Here is a 19,541-nt window from a genome sequence, read left to right as displayed (position 1 = left end):
TCCTCCACAGCGACGTGAGAGACTGATCAACAACTACAGGAAGCATTTGGTTGGAGTCATTGTAGCTAAAGGTGGCACAACCAGTTATTGAGTGTAAGGGGGCAATTACTTTTTCACACAGGGGAATTGGGTGTTGCATAACTTTGTTTATGAAATAAATATGTAATTGTTGTGTTATTTGTTCACTTATGTTCCCTTTATCTAATATTAGGTTTTGGTTGAAGATCTGATAACATTCAGTATCACAAATATGCAAAAGTAGAGAAAATTAGAAAGGGGGCAAATACTTTTTCATAGCACTGTATAATATGTTTCTAAACACATTAATGTGGATGCTACCATGATTACGAATAATCATGAATAATGATGAGTGAGAAAGTTACAGAGGGTCAAAGATCATGCCCCCAAGACATGCTAATCTCTCACCATTACCAATAACAGGGGAGATTAGCATGTTTTGGTGGTACGATTTTTGACCCTCTGTAACTTTCTCACTCATTTACGATTAATTCAGGATTATCCATAATCATGGAAGCATCCACATTCATGTAGAAGTGTTTAGAAACATATTATATTCTTATTTACAATAAAAGTGACTCAAAAATGACACACTAATGTATTGTGTCATTTGAGTCACTTTTATTGTAAATAAGAATAGAATATGTTTACCATTCATTTCTATTGGGCAGAAAATAATCTGAATCAACCAAAACAAACTGCAAATGCATGCTAGTTTGTAGTCACACCTTGGATGTAGTCATTGCATGCCAGGAATATGGGACCAAATACTAAACCTTTGACTACTTTATTTGTACGAATCTTTAGGGGTGTCCATAGCTGCGGGAAGATGTTTGGGGGTGGGGGTGCTTTGTTGCCCGCACTACAGTCGGCTATATCGGTCCGCTAATACAGGACTTTATTGATATTGTTTTTTAATCTACCCCCTAAAAAATTAAATAATTGTTTTTTAATTCTGATTTTCAGGGAGTGCTGCAGCACCCTCAGCACCCCTACTTCCTGCAGCTATGGGGGTGGACATTTTTTTGGGTGAAAAAATATATTACTTGTTAAACAAAATCTCTTTCTCTGAGCAATTGTATTAGTATAAGATAATGTAATTTAAAAAAATTTTGCTCAGTATTTGAATTATTTATATAGTCATTATTGCTGAAGGGTGTCAAGTGTGTTAATCTGGTTTAATGACCTGTTAAATTCCCCTCCAATTCAGAGTCACCACAAAGACACCCATCAATCAAAAACTCTTTACCAGTGAATTAATGTAAGAAAACACCTGTTGCGTGTTCACCGTTCATGGCGTGTTAGGTTGCTAGACTGACTATGAATATTTTGTGAAATCTAACTCAGACTGACAGGTTTCTGATGAACCATGGCTGCCTCGCCTTACACCTAATAGTCTTGGGCAATTCCATGCCAGCATGGCTCGAAAATATTTTGTGTATCTCAAATTGTTCTGACAATTCTCACATAGAAACCTCATTGGTAGAAAGCATGTTTGAATGCTTTGTAACACAAACCGTTTTTGAGAAAATCATGATGAAAGTGGCCATTTTAGGCCTTTTTAGTAAGACCCAATGATCCGTGAACCCTACATGATACAGACAACACCTTGCCCACTGGGCACAGATGTCACTTCAATGTCTAGTTTTCATTTACATTTGGTTGAGTTGTCAACTAACGTGAATTCAACAAAGATGTTTACCTTGTCATTGGATTTAGGTTAAAAAAAAAAGGAGACTGGAGCCACTTTAATGTGTTCAATGAAGAAGGTCCTGATGGCATTCCATTGAAGCGTGACGTTGTGGTCTGACCCCTTCCCACCTACAGACAGGAACAAGGGTAGGTTTAGAAGGAATTAAAGAGTAAACAGGAAGTTGGCCCACATAACATCCCTTTCCCCACAACAACTGCTCCACCCTTTCTTCACCATGATGTGTTTCTATCAGCTAGTGAGCTAGTTTGTCACTGGTATTCTAAAAACGGAGTGACCAACTGTTTTACTTACTGACTGCAAAACTGGCAGGCATAAATTAAGTAACAGAAGTTTATGCATTGCTGGATAGTGAACAATGCCGAAAAAGCCTTTGTGCAAAGAACTTCAATAAGTAATCAAATAACTCTAATGTAGTGGAAAAATTGAAAAGCCTTTGTCTACGGCTTATACTGGAAAGAATAAAAAAATACTGACTAATTCTGAAGCTTACTGACTGGCTAAATGGTCATATATTGTATGGCTAGTTAAGAGGCATGCTAATTGACTTACTGTTGTCACGATCGTTTACACACGGGACGGACCAAGGCGCAGCATGATATGCATACATGTTTATTTATACTGAATAAACACCACAACAAAACAACAAATGAAACGTGAAGTCCAAGGTAGACAAACAACATACCTCACACGGAACAAGATCCCACAACCCACTAGTGCCAATAGGCTGCCTAAGTATGTTCCCCAATCAGAGACAATGAGCGACAGCTGCCTCTGATTGGGAACCACACCGGCCAACATAGATCTAGACATACTAGAATATCAACATAGAAATATACAACATAGAACATACACACCCTGACTCAACATATACGAGTCCCCTGAGTCAGGGCGTGACAACTGTCTAGCTTACATCATCTCTGCTCTACAACGTGACAAACCTATGTCTCTCATTCCGTTTTGAGGTGTTTTTGTTCTGGTCATAGGTGTGCAGTGGGGTTCTCCCTTGATGAGCACAGACTCTGAGCGCAAAGATCATGAGAGGAAACACAAACACTCTGAGGAGAGAGAGAGATCACTCATGCAAACACCCTGAAAGGAGAGGAGAGACCACCTGAGAAAGAGAAAGAACGGGAGTAGTGGCTCAGCTTACTGTAACTATACTGTTGACTGAAAGGGTGGTTTAATGTCGGGGGAGGTTCATCATCACATTGTGTTTCATCTTCATCAGGTGTTGCAGTACTCAGTCAGTCATCAACACATGGAGCCAATTCCCGTAAATCAGCAGCGTGGTCTTTTATCAACATTTCAAACTACGTTCTGGTATGATGTAATTATAGAAATCATATTGAATTCAATTATGATTACACACTATATGCGTATGTTGAAAGGTGATAACAATAGCTTGACAGATTTTCAAGAGAGCTGAATATCCAAAAACGTGACATCTTCTCAGAAGACATAATCCACATTCAATGTTGCAATCATTATTAGTACATTAGGTATAGTCTGATGGTAAGTGATGCTGATTCTAGTGAACATCAGTGCATACTCTCAGTTCCTCTATTTTCTAAGAAAGTGAACTCAAGAGTTTTGAGTGAGCGGTCGTGTGGGACTTTCTAGAGTTGGGTTATGAGTAAGAGAGGGTGAGAGGGTGAGAGTATGTGGGGGATTTGTGAGGGGGTGTCTGTCTCTGTGTGCGTTCATGTGAATGTGCAAATACAAGCATATTGAATTTTTGAAGAGAGAAAATAGAAAACTCAAAACTCATCCAATTTTGAAAAACAATATGTTTAATGTGCTACATTTATTATAAAAATATCATAAAAATAATCTCTGACATAAAGTATACACATATAATAACCTTGGTCAAAAAATTAACTACATAGACAAACATACTGTATAAAAACTACAAATGTGTATACAAAAAAAAAGAAATTCACACAGTATTAATGTTAGAACAGTTCCACCATTTTGGTTTTAGGTAACAGAAACCTTGGTGCACATGGAACTAGTTCCGGCTTTTTCCAGTACTAGTGAAAATTTACAGCTCTCGTATGAGGTACTTTTGTCAATAGTTTTGGTAAAATAACAAGAGTCTAGAGCCATTCACTTGAGCATATACAGTAGTACTAGGAGCAGACTGAGGAAAGGGGCAAGTGCAGTACAGACTACATTTGGTTCTGGCTCACATACTGTATGGTTCATGCTCTGATTTGGATGACACTCGCATCTACCATCAGTATAGAGGAAGAATGAAATGAAGCTTTATCGACAGTGGGTAGATAACTGAATCAAAGAGAAAGAGCTAGAAACACAATGGTATTTCAGGATATATTCAAACAGGAACACAATGCAAAAAAAAAAAAAAACGAACTGTTAAATATGTCTTACAAATTCAAATACAAATGCACTGTCTTAAAATGTTTTAACATACAAAAAAATAGAGAAACAACGTTTTTCTTTTTATTGCTAGTTTCTGTGCAGAAGTATGTACCTCCAATACATCACTAAATGACTCACAGGAAGTCCTGAGAAGCTATTTGCATCGAACTGGAACATTATAACATTCTGACTACTTTTGGTTTGCTTTCCTCTCTTGTTACATTACATTAGAATACACTTAAGTTTTAAAAGTTATGCTACATAAGTTAGACCCGTTTATCCTCATATTTTATTTGATTCTTGTTGTTTTTTGGCAAATGCAAATACATACACATAGTTTCAAGATCCCTGATCTACCCTTTTAGCAAAAATAAATAAATAAACACAAAGATTGTCCACTAATAAATCATGAGATATCGCAGTAATAGTTCCTGGCATAGGTCCAACAGTTTTCCAAAGAGTAAGCCTCCTTGGAAGTGTCCAGACATGTAACATTACGCTATCAAATAAAATAATCACTCAACTGAACAAATATAGCTGACAAACTCACTCACACATTCCCTGTAAATTACACCTGTGAAACCTGAGTGAAAACAGTTGTGAGTACTTAACAACTAATAAGAAAACACCCTTAGTTAGGGTGGAAGTGCAATCACTGAACAGTATGTGGCCATGTCTTTGGAATGGTCTTTGTTTTGGTGCAGCTCTCTTATTGGCTTTTTTTTTGTTACGACTTTATCGATTGTGCTCTGGCTTTTCAGGAGGTAGACCCTTAAAATGTATCTTGTTCCCTACCCCTCCCCACAAGGGTCCTTCCACTTCGCCCTACTGCCCTTGCATCTTCACCATTGGCCGGTTGTAGAGGTGTACCACACTAGCCCGCTCCTGATAGGCTGAAGTAGAGCTGTGAGATGACGTGATGGGAGGAGCTGGGGTGTTAATGGCCGCCGTGAGGGCCTTGAGCAGCAGGGTGGCTTCACTCTGGTCCTCCTTGCACTCTCGCCCTTCCATGCTCCGGGCCACCCAGCGCTCCACTGCAGCTTCTACATGGGCTGGCCCTGCCCCTTCAGACAGAGTGTCCGCCTCGGGGCTGGTGTCGAAGCGCTCGACCAGCTCGCGGATGTGGGCGTGGGAATGGGGGTTGGCGTGGGCCTGGGAGGAAGCAGGGCAGCAGCTGCGTTGGTGGACACACAGCGAGAAGCGATGGAGGAAGGCGCGGGCGCAGAGCGGGCAGTGGTAGGTGCGGTCGCGGGTGCAGTGCAGGCGTCGGTGCAACTTGAGGTGGATGTACTGGGTAAACTTGGTGCTGCACAGCTTGCACTGGTAGGGCTTCTCACCCGAGTGGAGCCGCAGGTGGGTCTTGAGGTTGCTGGTGCTGCTGAAGCGCTTGTGACACACCTATATGAATAGGAACAGATAGATAGGAAAGTTTAGGTTAGGATGATGTTGTGATGCTGATATCATTAGAACAACTAGGTGAGACCAGGCTCCTGGGTTTCTATTGTCCCCCAGCCAGACAGGGCCTTCCCTGGTTGCGTGCTAGCAGGGTATGACCCTACACTCTTAGAAAAAAAGGTGCTACAACCCCATAGGAGAATCCTTTGAAGAACCCAGGTTGGTTCCAGGTAGAACCCTTTTGGATCCAGGTAGAACCCTATTGGGTTCCATGTAGAACACTTTCCCCAGAGGATTCTACATGGAACCCAAAAGAGTTCAGCCTGGAACCATTTACATTTTACATTTTAGTCATTTAGCAGACGCTCTTATCCAGAGCGACTTACAGTTAGTGAATACATATTTTTTTATACTGGCCCCCCGTGGGAATCGAACCCACAACCCTGGCGTTGCAAACGCCATGTTCTATCAACTGAGCTACATCCCTGCCAGCCATTCCCTCCCCTACCCTGGACGACGCTGGGTCAATTGTGCGCCGCCCATGAGTCTCCCGGTCGCGGCCGGCTGCGACAGAACCTAAAAGGGTTATCCTATGGGGACAGCCGATGAACTCTTTTGGAACCCTTTTTTTCTATAAGTGTAGACTGCTTCTTTTCAGTGGGAGATCACTGAACCCTACCGTGAAAATCAACATAGGACTGACGTCATGATCACACCCACATAGTTGCACTATAGTGTTCAACAAAAGCCCAGGGATTCCTTACATCACAGGGGCATGACAGGTTGAAAGTCATACAGGCATGCAGGGGTGTGTGTGTGTGTGTGTGCTTTAGAGGTCAAGTAGACTGGAACAAGCAGATCAAAACACAAACATACTGTGCACTCGTGTGGTTTCTCTCCTGTGTGGACCAGGTGGTGCTTCTGCAGGTGGGCTAGCTGGCTGAAGCTCTTCTTGCAGAGGTGACATTGGAAGGGCTTCTCTCCACTGTGAACTCTCAGATGCACCTAAAAGAAAAATGCCTAGATTAGATAGGAACCCACAATAAGACAGGAATCGATTGGGCCACCAAAGAAACCAAAAGGACCACCTATGTCTATAAGATCCTCACCTTGAGGTTGGACAGCTGTCCGAAAGTCTTGATGCAGACGTTGCATTCGTACTTGATCTTGCCGTTCTGTTTCTTCAGGGGGTAGGGTAGGGATTTGTACCCAGGGGCAGCAGGTGGCGAGGGGCTGCTCTTTGGCATGGCCAGGCTGAGGTTCATGGCCTCCTCACAGCCACAGGGTGACTGCAGGGGCGTCTGGTGCTCCTGCTTGGGAAGGGGAGAGAGCTCTGGGGTGGCTGGGGCCCCACAAGGAGGTGACATATTTGGGGTCCTCTCCTTCAGCCCTCCCTGAGTAGCTCCGGGGTAGGGCAAAGACACTGGGAGCAGACCAGGCTGGTGGGCCATGGAGGGGTATGGAAGTCCATCGCTACTCAGGTAGCTGCTGTACCGCAGAGGGTCTCTGGAGGGGAGCATCCCAGGGAAGGGTGGGGAGTACTGGGGGAGGAGGAGATGGGGGTAGTGGGGGCTGCTGTATGGGGGGATAAGCTGGTAGGGGGTTTGAAGGGGTCTGGAGGGGTGGTAGAGGGGGTAGGAGGACACTAGGCCCTCTCTGTGGCCGTAGAGTCCGTGGAGGTGGAGGGGGAGGTTGCGGTGCGGGAAGGGGGCAGTAGGGTGGCGCTCAGGGAAGCCGTAGACATGAGATCCCAGGTTGGGCTCTCTCTGGTCAGGTTGAGGAGAGGGGATGGGTCCCTGGTGGTCCTGGGTCACCTTCTCATTCTCTATCTTCTGGCTGAAGTCCATGATTTGGTCGTCTGGCGTGTCGGGTGGAGTGTCTCTTTCCAGCACCTCCACGTCAATTCTCTCCTCCCTTTCATCCTCACTCTCGTCTTTCATCTCCTCCTTCTCTTCCAGGAGCCAGGTCTGCTGTTGTTTGGTGAACTCGGATTCTCTGACATCTCTGCTTACGTGTTCTATGGAAGAAGAAAAAACACAAGGTCAGACATAGTGGTACAAGTCAAATACAGTGGGTTGGGTTTGAGTGTGTATGAAATACACTGTAAAAACAATTGTCAACCTATCCAATCCACACAATAATACAACTTCAATCCGTCCTTTGTGTAGACCTAATGAGCCATTATTCACTTATCACTCTATAATAGGACAGTATTGATTGACAAATGACAAAGTTCAGTCTTAACGAAGTGAGAAGTGACTAATGACACACCACACTCACACTCGAGCTCTCACATCCTCCCTAGCACTCCCTCTTATGGTAAATGATGATGATGGTTTCAGTTTTTAGATGAAACTTCAAAGAGATCTAGGTTTCTGTCTGGCACTATGATAGCAATGTTTTCATTTTGATGTGTGGGTGTGTGTGGGTATGTGTCATGTAGGAATGATAGTAAAACAAAGAGCTTTAATCTTTGGGACGTTTCTGTCGCAAGGTGTCAATTACCACACAAGCGTCTTTCTCAGAACCGCAGGAAGAAATACATTTGGAAATGTGGCCGCAGGCTACTGCCGTTTAGTTAGCTTGTCTGAAGTCCTACTAATGATGTATGTGAATAGCTGTGTACCTTAACTGACGCATTACTAACTGTTTAACAGGAATTGCCTTGCAACCAGGATTAAAGAGAAAGACAAACCCCTGTAGGCTACAAAAGTGCATTAAACCGTGCATTAATACAAAGCTTAGGCATTAACTTTCCACTTTCACCTGTTCAGTGCCAACCTGGTCATTGAAAAAATGTTAAGCCATTTAATTAGGCCTATAAATTGGTCATTTTAAACCAAATGTGTTTGAATAGACTATTTAAGCTACTTTTATCATATATTGTTTTGTTTAATTTTAGAGGGCTGGCCTATTTACTATAGTCTTTATCAGGGGTTTCGCCAAGTGTGTGGAGTATACTGTAAAAAGGACTGTGTCAATGCAGTTGTCATTGTAGCCTAGTCAACATTAGTCAACAGGTTGAATGACTGTGTAATGTAATTATAGTTTAAGGTCTACTTACAGAGTTTCTGGCAACAAAACTATTTGTCATGTAATGAATGGACAACTTGCCATACCTGAATTTACAGCTGACTATGACTCATGGACTTTACTTGACCAGGCATTGTTGAGATGACTTTCCTACATCCTTTGAGATTGTCCCTATGTTGTGTAAAGAAGAGTGAGTGTGTTTGTGTGTGTGGGTGAGCTGTCTTCTACATTAGAGCAGGTGCAGCCGTGTATTGTGTCTGTCAGTAAATCTCTCTCCCAACTCAGGATGTATTCCATAACAATGCCACCCGCTCCAAAAAGTGAATAAGACAGGAAACCGTTTCCGTCACACTCAGTCTCATTGTCTACCATCTAATAAACTCGGATCTTATCAATATGAGGAAAATACTACTTTGAAGACAACAATCATGAAAGTCTGTGATCAGACAAAAATGGCTCACCTTTGTGTCATCCTATCGAGCAGACACACACACAGATTGAAATCCCCTTTTTTATCTGATATAGGTATGAAAAGAACATGCACACCTGACTGTCTTTTACTACATTGCCCTCTCACCCACTAACAGTTTGTCATTGAGTGTCATAACATAGAATAGTGTTTTATTGTAGAGCCACAGAAAAGAGAGAGTTAGAGAGTAGATGGAAGAAGCAATTAAAGGAGAGCATAGAGAGAAAAATGAGTACAGAGAAGAGTAGATGATGGGGAAGATGAGGGAGAGGGTAGAGGAGAAAGAAATACGGAGCGGAGTTGAGGAGAGTGAACAGATGAGAGGAGGGCAAAATAATCAAATATGGTACTCACTTTGTTTGAGCTCGTCTCCTGGTTGGCTGCACAGTCTCTGGGCGAACTCTTGGCTGTACCACACCAGCAGCTCCTGCCTGGGCTCCACGGGCTTGATGGTGTAGAAGTAGACGTCGGGTCCATTCTGGCACGCCACCAGGTTCTGTTCGGACAGCGAGTGCGCCGGGTTGACGTAGCGCATCCAGTTGCTGCGCTGCAAGTCATAGCCGTCGATGAAGTGGTGTTGCTGCCCGCCGTTATAGATCTGAGAGGGAAAAGAGGGGAGAGTGTGATAAGAATACAATATAATACAATCCAATAAAAGAATAGAACACACACACACACTTGTATTTAAACGTAGTGTAACATCAGTTTGTACACAACTTTGTAACTGACTGATCTCTACTGTACTGTTACATTCACTCATGACTGAGATATTCACTGTAGCAGTTGAGCTGTTGAGCTGACAGCCATTGACAGCAGTTATCACAGTATATAGATAGAAAGCATAGTTCACCTCTGCCATGTACAGAATAGTCTCCTATATCCTCTTCTAATGATCTGGTTATTGTTCCACTTGTGTTGTGTCTTGAGTGTGTGTCCTGCGCACTGTGTGTGTTCCTGAACTACTGTCACTGTCTGGTGTGAAATCAGCGCTGTCACTGCTTTTATCAGCTGCTGAGTTACACTGACTGAGAGGGGGCGTGGCAAAGAGGGGGCGGGTCAAAGAGTTTGAACGCATGCCCAGACAAACATGTTTTTTTTTCTCTTTCTGTTTCTCTCACACTCTGGTTGGGGGTTTCTCTCAACTTGCCCAGACTTGAATGGCTGCTTCCCACCAGGAGATACAGCACATCATAAAATTGTCAACCCTAGACATTTCCATTACATTTCCTCACTTGTCAAGTTGTCAGTAATTTATTAAATATAGGGTGCACTTTACTTGTTTTTACTGACATCTCTTGAGGAAATGTAAGAGGAGTTGTGTTGGCAGATACACGAACACACAAAAATAGATGGTGGCACGTGCTCACAGGCACACACACACGTCACACACATCCACACCTGTCTCGTGAGAGAGTGTTGACATACTCTCGAGGCGAGTCAGACTTTCACCAATTTGCAGTAATAGGACGGGACGGATCTGGTTTACAGGAAATGCCAGAAGGAAGGTGAAAAACGTAGGACAGAAAGCCCACAACGGGGAAACGACTCAGAGAAAACTCCTGAATGAGTCAAGTCACCGCTGGGAGACAGAGAGAGGATGAGGGTATGTGGGAATGAGAAGGAAGTGTATGAGAGAAAGAGAGGGGAACACTAACAATCATTTCCTATTTGTCACACTTGTTGAATGGGACTTGAGCACTGGGAAAGCAGTTAGTATAACTGTGATGAATGCAATTGTTGCGTGCGTGTAAAGATCCACAACTTCCTCAAAAATCTGTCAAAAACCCCTGAATACCTCTAGGCTTCTGTGCAAAGCATTTTTCTTTCCTTTTAGATGGGAAGTGACTGACTTGGTGTGAAACTGATTTACCACTTTTGCTTCTTTTTCTACTAATAATTGGAGAAGAAAACTAGGACGAATTTGCGGTCAAATCTCTTTTCCCGTCTCTTTCGAGAAACAGTTCCCATAGCTGGTTGTTAGGTAAGGCATTGAGATTTTTCCCCTAGAACCCACAGTATCATTTTATTCACCTGCTTTCATGAATGTATTTACCAACCAGCTCTCACATTCTCACGTCAGAATTAGACATTCAACGTCAAATTTCGAAGTGTTTAAGGTTAAGTTTAGGCATTAACTCAGCATTTTGAAGGTTAGGGTTAAGTTCAGGCATTGACTCCAATTTTTGAAGGTTAGGCATTAACTCCGAATGGTTAAGGTAAGGGTTAAGGTTTGGGATAGGTTTAAAACATTTTTTTGCTGGATTCGCACTTGCAACCTTTGGAATCAGAGGCAGAGGCTTATGCCCATTCGCCAGCCCTGTCCACAACGCATTAGCAAAACCGAAACCTACTTGAATGTAACAGCACTCATTGTTGCCCCTTGTGGCTGGTTTCCACGTCATCTCCTGACGTCTTCAGACATGGATGGACGTTGAATACTGACTTGTATCACGGGTGACCTGGCTGGTATTTACAGTATGTCTTCATATACAACTCCAGCTGACTGAGAGCAAGTTATAACTATTTTTGGTAATCCTGGTTCCTTTGAGTATGCCAAATCTAATTTGTGGCTGCCAAAATCCTGTTAGGATAAGATAGGAAGAACTATGAACCTGAATGAAGAGGACATTGGACCATGGTCAAACAAACCGTGTGTGTGCGTGTGAACTTGAACGGTTATTCCGCCAACTCACCCTCCAGAAGTATTTCCTGTTGGCCTGTTTGGGGACGTTGTCTTTGGTGTAGATTTCACCCTGCAGAGGCCCGAACCGAGTCCCCTGAGGAATGTACTCTTTGCTGAACACGCCTGTCACCTAAACACAAGACAATAAATCATCAGTCACTAATCCATGCTATGGGAGTCAAACAGTTAGCCTGAGAACCAGATCTTAAGACAGCACAAACAGATCTGGGACCCATGCTATCAAACATTAGTCAGTCAAACAGTGCCAGTTCCTTAAGACAGCCTTGACCATAGAAATAAAGTTACTAGAAGCATGAGGGTGCAGTTAATTTGCTGTGGCCTGAGGAACTTTTTCTGTTCTACCAATTGTATTTCTATGGCCTTGACATGCTGACCCAGACAGGAGCTCTTATCTTCTCTTCTGAGCTCCAAGGTGACCCGCTTTCTTACTCTTGCCTAATGAGTTAAATGAAAGAAGGGAATTACACTTTCTCTGACCTGCTTCTCTGACTTGCTGACTGTCCTCGACTGTCCTCGTAAACACCATTGACTTTGCTTGATCCGACAATGTGGTCGGAGGCACCGTATGGATGGTGTGACGCAATTGTGGTCCTCTGTAGCTCAGCTGGTAGAGCACGGCGCTTGTAACGCCAAGGTATTGGGTTCGATCCCCGGGACCACCCATACACAAAAATGTATGCACGCATGACTGTAAGTCGCTTTGGATAAAAGCGTCTGCTAAATGGCATATTATTATTATTATTAATTGCGGAGCCTCTGGAGCCATGCAGAGGCCAAATTGAGCTCTGTACTGCATCGCCGTGCGCCAACCAAATGTTTTAACAATGTGGAGGGGTCCGTATAGCTCCGCATTGACAGTATATACACAAACTCACTTCCTTAACAACTTCCTTCACAACAGCTCTGCTCTGCTCAGCAAAGCTCAAGAAGTACAAATGCCCTGACTTCTGCAGAGGCCGTATCGCAGTAAACGCTCTACGGCCACTGCAGATGACGGATTGACCATACAGAGCCTTTTACAGGGACAGAGAGAGAACATAAGTCACCTGAGGCTAACTCAGCTCACCGCTTCCCCCGCTGGTGAGAATGACCACCAGTCTATGTAGCCTGGACTTTTTTGGTACGTGTTTAATGTCTACACACTTATGTCTAGGCTTCCCATAAAATAAAGAAAAAAAACGCTTCCACATTTAACTCAAGAGCTGGGAAAAGGAAACAGGGAAATAACTACCATAGAACTCTCTCCCCTGAGCCCTGACGGCCGGGAATAGCAACCTGACTCATACTTCAATTGGGATTCTTTAGAAAGTACTGGAGGTTTGAATAAGGCACACGCCATCTCCAAATCAGTGGACACGCCCGCTTGGCAGGGAGCATCTGTGGGACGCACCCATAGCTTGGGGGTCTTAAGGGGCTTTGTCTTGAAGATCTGTTGAGTCCTGGCCAGGGGGTGACGGAGGGTGAGACGAGACTGAGTGTGACAGGGATATTGTGTGGCCCCGGTTTAGCGTGACTAATGAATGAGCTGCAACAGGGCTGCTGCTTAACGACCGCTCAACCAGGTTTATAAGAAGATGAGGAAGTGGGGAAGGAGGAGAGGAGTATCGTTCGCTTCTTGACTGGACCACGCCACCACACTCCCTCCCACCTTCCCCCCTAACTGTCCCTGCTCAGAATAGGTCCTCTCGCAGCCTGGAAAGGCCCGTGACGATGCCTGCCCTGCGCCCCAAACGAAAGTTAATCGTTGGAGCTTAACCTACTTACCCACCTCCTCCCCTCCTCCCGCTCTTGCCCCCCTCTTGGCACACCCCACGCCCCATCTGCCACATGCGCCCTCGCACCCCCGGCACGCTTAGGGGTTACGAACAGCGGTGGAAGGAGGAGAGAAGGAGGAGAGGAAGGGGGGAGTGACCCCTCTTCTACTCTGACCAGCCAAATCCTTCCATTCATGGTCTTACAGCCTCAGCTGTTGACTGGGAGGTGTATTTATGTGTGAGTGTTTGTGTTACCCGTGTTGGCATTAATCCATACGGGTCTTTAAGGAATGGTCCACTCTTCTGGGAAGGCTTTCCACTAGACGTTGGAACATTGCTGTGGGGACTTGCTTCCATTCAGCCACAAGAGCATTAGTGAGGTCGGGCACTGATGTTGGGCGATTAAGCCTGGCTCGCAGTCGGTGTTCCAATTCAGCCCAAAAGTGTGTCAAGTTCTTCCACACTCATCTCGACAAACCATTTCTGTATGGACCTCGCTTTGTGCATGGGGGCATTGTCATGCTGAAACAGGAAAGGGCCTTCCACAAACTGTTCCCACAAAGTTGAAAGCACAGAATTGTCTGGAATGTCATTGTATGCCGTAGCGTTAAGATTTCCCTTCACTGGAACTAAGGGGCCTATCCCGAACCATGAAAAACAGCCCCAGACCATTATTCCTCCTTCACCAAACATTACAGTTGGCACTATGCATTGGGGCTCGTAGCGTTCTCCTGGCATCCGTCAAACCCAGATTCGTCCGCCGGACTGCCAGATGGTGAGGCTTGATTCATCACTCCAGAGAACGCGTTTACGCTGCCCCAGAGTTCAATGGCGGCAAGCTTTACACCACTCCAGCCGACGCTTGGCGTTGCGCATGGTGATCTTAGGCTTGTGTGTGGCTGCTCGGCTATGGAAACCCATATCAGGAAGCTCCCGACAAACAGTTATTGTGCTGACGTTGCTTCCAGAGGCAGTTTGGAACTCGGTAGTGAGTGTTGCAACCGAGGACAGGCGATTTTTATACACTACACGCTTCAGCACTCGGCGGTCCCGTTCTGTGAGCTTGTGTGGCCTACCCCTTCGTGGCTGAGACGTTGTTGCTCCTAGAAGTTTCCACTTCACAAAAACAGCACTTACAGTCGACCGGGGCATCTCTAGCAGGGCAGAAATTTGACGAACTGACTTGTTGGAAAGGTGGCATCCTATGACGGTGCCACGTTGAAAGTCACTAAGCTCTTCAGTAAGGCCTTTCTACTGCCAATGTTTGTCTATAGAGATTGCATGGCTGTGTGCTTGATTTTATAGACCTGTCAGCAACGGGTGTGGCTGAAATAGCCGAATCCACTAATTTGAAGAGGTGTCCACATACTTTTGTATGTATAGTTTACATTAGAACTCAAAGAGGAGCCAAAAAAATTTTATATGAAAATGAATTAGAATTTCTCTTTCTGTTGCTCAATAATGACTTGGTGAACAACTGAGAGAATCCCAGAATTGAAAAGTAGTACTTTTCCATAATTGGCAATCGCAATGACTAAACAATGACTAAACAATGACTGGTAACAAACAATGTCTGGCAAGGACTATTAAGTACATGTGAAGTCCCCATAGGTAGTTCATAGGTTTTATATTGTTTCATTTGTCATGTGTCTGTTTCCTGCTGACTGACACACCCATCTGGCACTGTGACCTTGACCTGGAAACACACACATAAAGGTAAGATGCCAAGACATAAAAAAACGCCATATGGGATATGGATTCCCCAAGCAAATGCCAACTATTCAGGTGAGAAATTGACATGACACCATTATCAGAAAGGGAAACTACTCTGAGGGACAAAGCAAGCCTTAACAAAAGACAAATTATATGTCAATGACTGTAACATGTTTGAAATGTTGTACTTTACACGTGTGTTTCACTGAGACACTCATATAAAAATGTTGTGCTTACAAGTGCAAGTAATGTATGTTGAGGGTCACTTTGCCTCTGCTGAAACAGGAAGAGAGTTCTCACAACCCCTTGGTGTGAAAGTGAAGTCTTGCACTATGTATTCAACATGCTACATCTGGTTTGGCTGATGTTTGTGTTTGTGAGGGTGGAAGGTGACTAACATAGTCATATAAAACTTTATCATGAGTTTATGACCACAATTTTCACACCTCTCGCAGGCCTAGGCAGAAAAAGCAGCAGAGAGAGGAAGAGAAGAGACACTCGCAGCTAAAGGAGGTACATCTAAGCGTTGCTCGGATGAAGATACTGAGAGAAGGAGGAAGGAAGGGTATGCTCACTTAACCACACGAAAAGTGAAGAAGATTGACCAAGTGAGAAGTATGCGAGAGAATTACAGCCTTTTTTTTTCAAAAAGAAAGAGGGGACTTTTCTGCCACAATTTTAAGTTCACTTTTCACAAGAACATGTACTATAGAAAACCTCTAGCATGGTGTCCATTTTAGGACACCCTCTGGCCTAAAACCTCACACCTCAGATCCCTTCTCTAGTGAGTCATAATAAGGCCATGCCAGTCAGCTGATTCCCTGACACACATAACCTCGAGATATTGTGTACAAGACTTATTCACCTAAATGGAGGGAGAGGGGAGGAGGAAGGAGGGCAAGAGCGGGAACTGTTGATGTGATTATACGGCTCAGGTTGGATCACCTGGATGCAGCTGAGCTGATCCCTGACTTCTTGTTAGGTAGGTGGATGACTACCATGGGGTTAAGATATATGACCCTTATGCCTGGTTGTGGTTGGAAGATCCTGGCAGTGAAGAAACTAAGGTGGTTGTGATGCAATATGGAAAAGACACATGATGACAAGGAATTTGTTTCAGTATTGCAGCTACCTGTTCCCGGATACGTGTGGGTATGTGTTGACCCAGAGACATGACTGTAATACTGACCTAGAGACATGGGAACGGTAAAGAGGCTAAGGCCTTTTACCGGAGCGCTCACGAGGAGGCCATTGTGACACTGAACGGACCAAAATGGAATGGAGAAACTCTTGCTTGCGCCTAACATGACCCTTGACCGCAACTTATCATGGACCGCTGACTGTCCCAGATTAATTCAGACTTAATTAATAGAGTATGTATGAAAGTCATTATTATCTACATACTCCATGAGCATAAAAAAACAGTCCAACCTAAATGATTGTGTATCACAGTACATTTCAATACACAAACATGCCACTTGGCTGTACTGTATTCCCAACCTGGTTCTAAATCTGCCGCCTTCACAGAAATGCTGTTTAATGTGATTTGTAATAAAGTTCCTACCTCATTCTCTGTGCTGTACTCAAAGGTGAGGTTGCGGGGTATGGACGTCATGGCTTTGGGCACACCGAAGCTGGGGTCCAACATCTGGTCAGGGACGATGTAGGTGCAGTTGAGGGCAAAGTCGTCCTCTCGCCACTCACTCATATCTGGGGCTGTCTCCAGCTTCATCTTAATACTCTTTGTGTTGATTTTCTCTTCCCCACTGTACTTGGTTTGGCTTGGGGTGCTTTGGTATGGGGTTACTTTGGTGATACTTTGGTTCACTTGGGGGCTTGGCCCTCGTCTTTAGATACGTTGGTTAAAGCTTGAGGTCTGGAAGAGATAAAAGGGAGAGAAGGGGTCTCATTCTACTTTATCCTAGCATGAATAAAATGGAATGTTTGAATTCACTAGTGGAATTCCTTTGCCTTGCTTTTTGTTGTCACTTGTCATTGTCACTTGATAAGCTAAACACTGTACTGTGAATTGACTGAAAGTGACTTAATCCCACTGCATGATAGGGTGTTGACAATATTTGTAGTTGTCAATATAATCAATGGAGCTGCAATATATTGCAAAAAGGCAACAGAACCACTGAATGACAAAATTATCAGCAATGTAATTCTACCAAAACATCATCAAGCTAATAAGTTATTGTTCAATACCGGAACTATGAATCAAGTCAACATGCTTCATTTCACCAAAAATCTATCCAGCTTTTCCATTCAACCCAGCAGAAATGTTCAACATATTGCAAGCCCCAATATTAATCTGAATATCGCCAAGGATCATCAAATCAAATCCAAATCCTAGTCCATCGAGTAAGTGTAAACAAATCAACTCCATTTCTCAACAACTGTTGTTGACCATGAGCTATTATCCCAATCCAAACTCAATTAGACCCAAGAGGTCAAGCCCATTCAGTGCTGTTCATTCACTGTTCGTTCACTCAGCATTGACTCAAATACAAAAGTTCACAATTACTGTACTTGGTATATTGCATAAACACCTTCCTTCTAAAACAATGGATGTCATACAGGTACAAAATAGGAAGCAGTTGACAATTACTTTTAGACAATAATTTAGCTGTGGGATCATCTCCTCTTTGGTTAGGTCATCTCTCGCTTCCTCTCTTTTTCTTCTCTTCCACTATTTCCAGTGTCACTCTCTCTTTGTTTTTCCAGGAATTCCTCCCTGTAAGATCCTTTGGGTATCCGTGCTGTGCCCACTTTGCCTCTGCCACCAAAACTCCTGAGCCACCGTTGGGCCAGGCTTTTTTCCCCGTCCTCTCGTCCAATGAGAAGCTGCCGTTGGCCATGTGACTGAGAGGATTAGTTAGACGTGCGCCAATTGACACACAACTGGCGGCTTTGGACAATGGCATGAATGTACACTTGGCCGCAAGTGACCATGCACACGGGAACACACACACAAAGGAACACCCCACAGCCCACATAAGACATCTAAATGAATGAATGAATAAAGGAATAGCAGATGCTTGGTTTGGCCCTTAACGAGCAATCTGGTCTGGTGGCACAACCTCCTCAGCCCCTCTTCTTGACCTGCAACATCTTGGTCTCCTCAATCCCCCAGATCACACACACATATTTTTAAAAAATTCATAATAAAAAATTTAGGTGCAAAGTACCCTAAACGGTCATGGTCAAACACACATATAAACACACACAGGTATATATACAGGTACACACACACACACTTCAAATATTTTATTTGGATTCACAATAAAGCACAGAGGTGCAAAGGATCGTCAATGGTCTTACTTTTGGAGGGTGAGTGTGAACTTGGATGGTTCTTCCAAGTTCACACACATGCAAGCGCAAACACACAAGCTGCCCTGTAACAGGAGAGAGAGAACGAGAGAGGGTCAGTACCTCAGATACTTGTCGGATGAGCTTCCCTTTCGTTTCGGTCTACTTTGAACAAATTACCCCTGTTTAGAGAGTTAGGTCCCCTGATAGCCAGGACAGGAAAACAACATATGAAAGATTAAAAGAAAACGGAATCTGAATTTTCCAAGACAGTGCGCCTGTGACATCACAGTGCTGTTATCAAACATCCATCGTACCGTGAAATGACTGTATATTGTTGTAAGATCTTACTGGATAATTGGAAGGGGGGAGTTCATGTAAAATTCCATGCCTCTTTTTACTGTAAAACCTTGAATGAGTAGGTGTGTCCAAACTTTTGACTGGTAGTGTACATGTTGAAATATTATTTAAATAGTTGTTTATTTATATACTTTGGATTATAAGAAGGACATTCCCTATTTTATTTTATGAATCTTATGCGTACATGTGTTGTGTTGGGGTATAGGGCGTGTGCATATTATGTGCATATATTTCTAAAGCATTTACCTGCTTGCGTTGGGTAGCATTTAGTTGACTTCACTATATAGTATAAAGTATATTTAGGTATGTTTCTTTGTCCTGCATGTCACTGTGTGTCTGTCTGTCTGTTTGTCTGTCTAGCACCCCCACCCCCTCCCCTGTCCATAACTTGCCAAGTGAAACGGTAGCTAAATTGGCTGCCATATGGCACAACTTCTATTCCAGGAGTGCTGGGCGCTTCACTGTTGCGTGTGTATGAGGGGGGGAGGAAGGGAGCAGCAGAGTTGCCTACCTCCTAGGAAACTGGGCTTGGGGAAGGAGGGAGGGAGGAAGGGAGGAAGCTGTGGTAGACTAGACTAAAAGTATAAGTGGAGAAGATCTGAGGTCAGATTTAGAAGGACACTGTCTGAGACATGCTGGAAAATAAGTTACAGTAATGTGACCTGAAATGTACAATGGGCACGTCCC

The 19,541-nt window shown here is 43.9% G+C and overlaps 1 protein-coding gene across 2 annotated transcripts; it reads right to left on the bottom strand.

The window, feature by feature from the left end:
* Window positions 1–3,510: 3,510 nt before the first annotated feature.
* Window positions 3,511–18,122, bottom strand: LOC121572486 (PR domain zinc finger protein 1-like). Of its 2 annotated transcripts, XM_045221869.1 has the most exons (7): window positions 17,794–18,122; window positions 16,747–17,058; window positions 11,705–11,824; window positions 9,366–9,609; window positions 6,619–7,526; window positions 6,386–6,514; window positions 3,511–5,512 (listed from the first exon to the last, which is right to left on the bottom strand). In XM_045221869.1, exons 2-7 carry the CDS (start codon window positions 16,912–16,914, stop codon window positions 4,940–4,942), a joined length of 2,142 nt encoding a protein of 713 aa, XP_045077804.1. In that variant the 5' UTR covers window positions 16,915–17,058; window positions 17,794–18,122; the 3' UTR covers window positions 3,511–4,939. The 2 variants fall into 2 exon arrangements, with proteins under 2 accessions (XP_045077804.1, XP_045077805.1); XM_045221870.1 differs by lacking the exons at window positions 11,705–11,824; window positions 16,747–17,058; window positions 17,794–18,122 and adding an exon at window positions 9,862–10,045.
* Window positions 18,123–19,541: the final 1,419 nt, after the last annotated feature.

Source organism: Coregonus clupeaformis, chromosome 8, assembly GCF_020615455.1.
Source record: "Coregonus clupeaformis isolate EN_2021a chromosome 8, ASM2061545v1, whole genome shotgun sequence".
NCBI classification, from domain to species: Eukaryota; Metazoa; Chordata; class Actinopteri; order Salmoniformes; family Salmonidae; genus Coregonus; species Coregonus clupeaformis.
Note: the sequence above shows the minus strand (reverse complement) of the source record. Positions and strands in the feature narration are given on the sequence as shown.

What these genes read in the sequence shown, in the direction of transcription:
- LOC121572486 (XM_045221869.1), bottom strand. Translation starts at nt 16,914, where the DNA reads ATGAAGCTGGAGACAGCCCCAGATATGAGTGAGTGGCGAGAGGACGAC. An exon ending in AGTACAGCACAGAGAATGAG is followed by an intron (nt 11,825 to 16,746) that starts GTAGGAACTTTA and finishes TCTTGTGTTTAG; the next exon opens with GTGACAGGCGTGTTCAGCAA. An exon ending in GACAGCTGTCCAACCTCAAG is followed by an intron (nt 6,515 to 6,618) that starts GTGAGGATCTTA and finishes TTTTTCTTTTAG; the next exon opens with GTGCATCTGAGAGTTCACAG.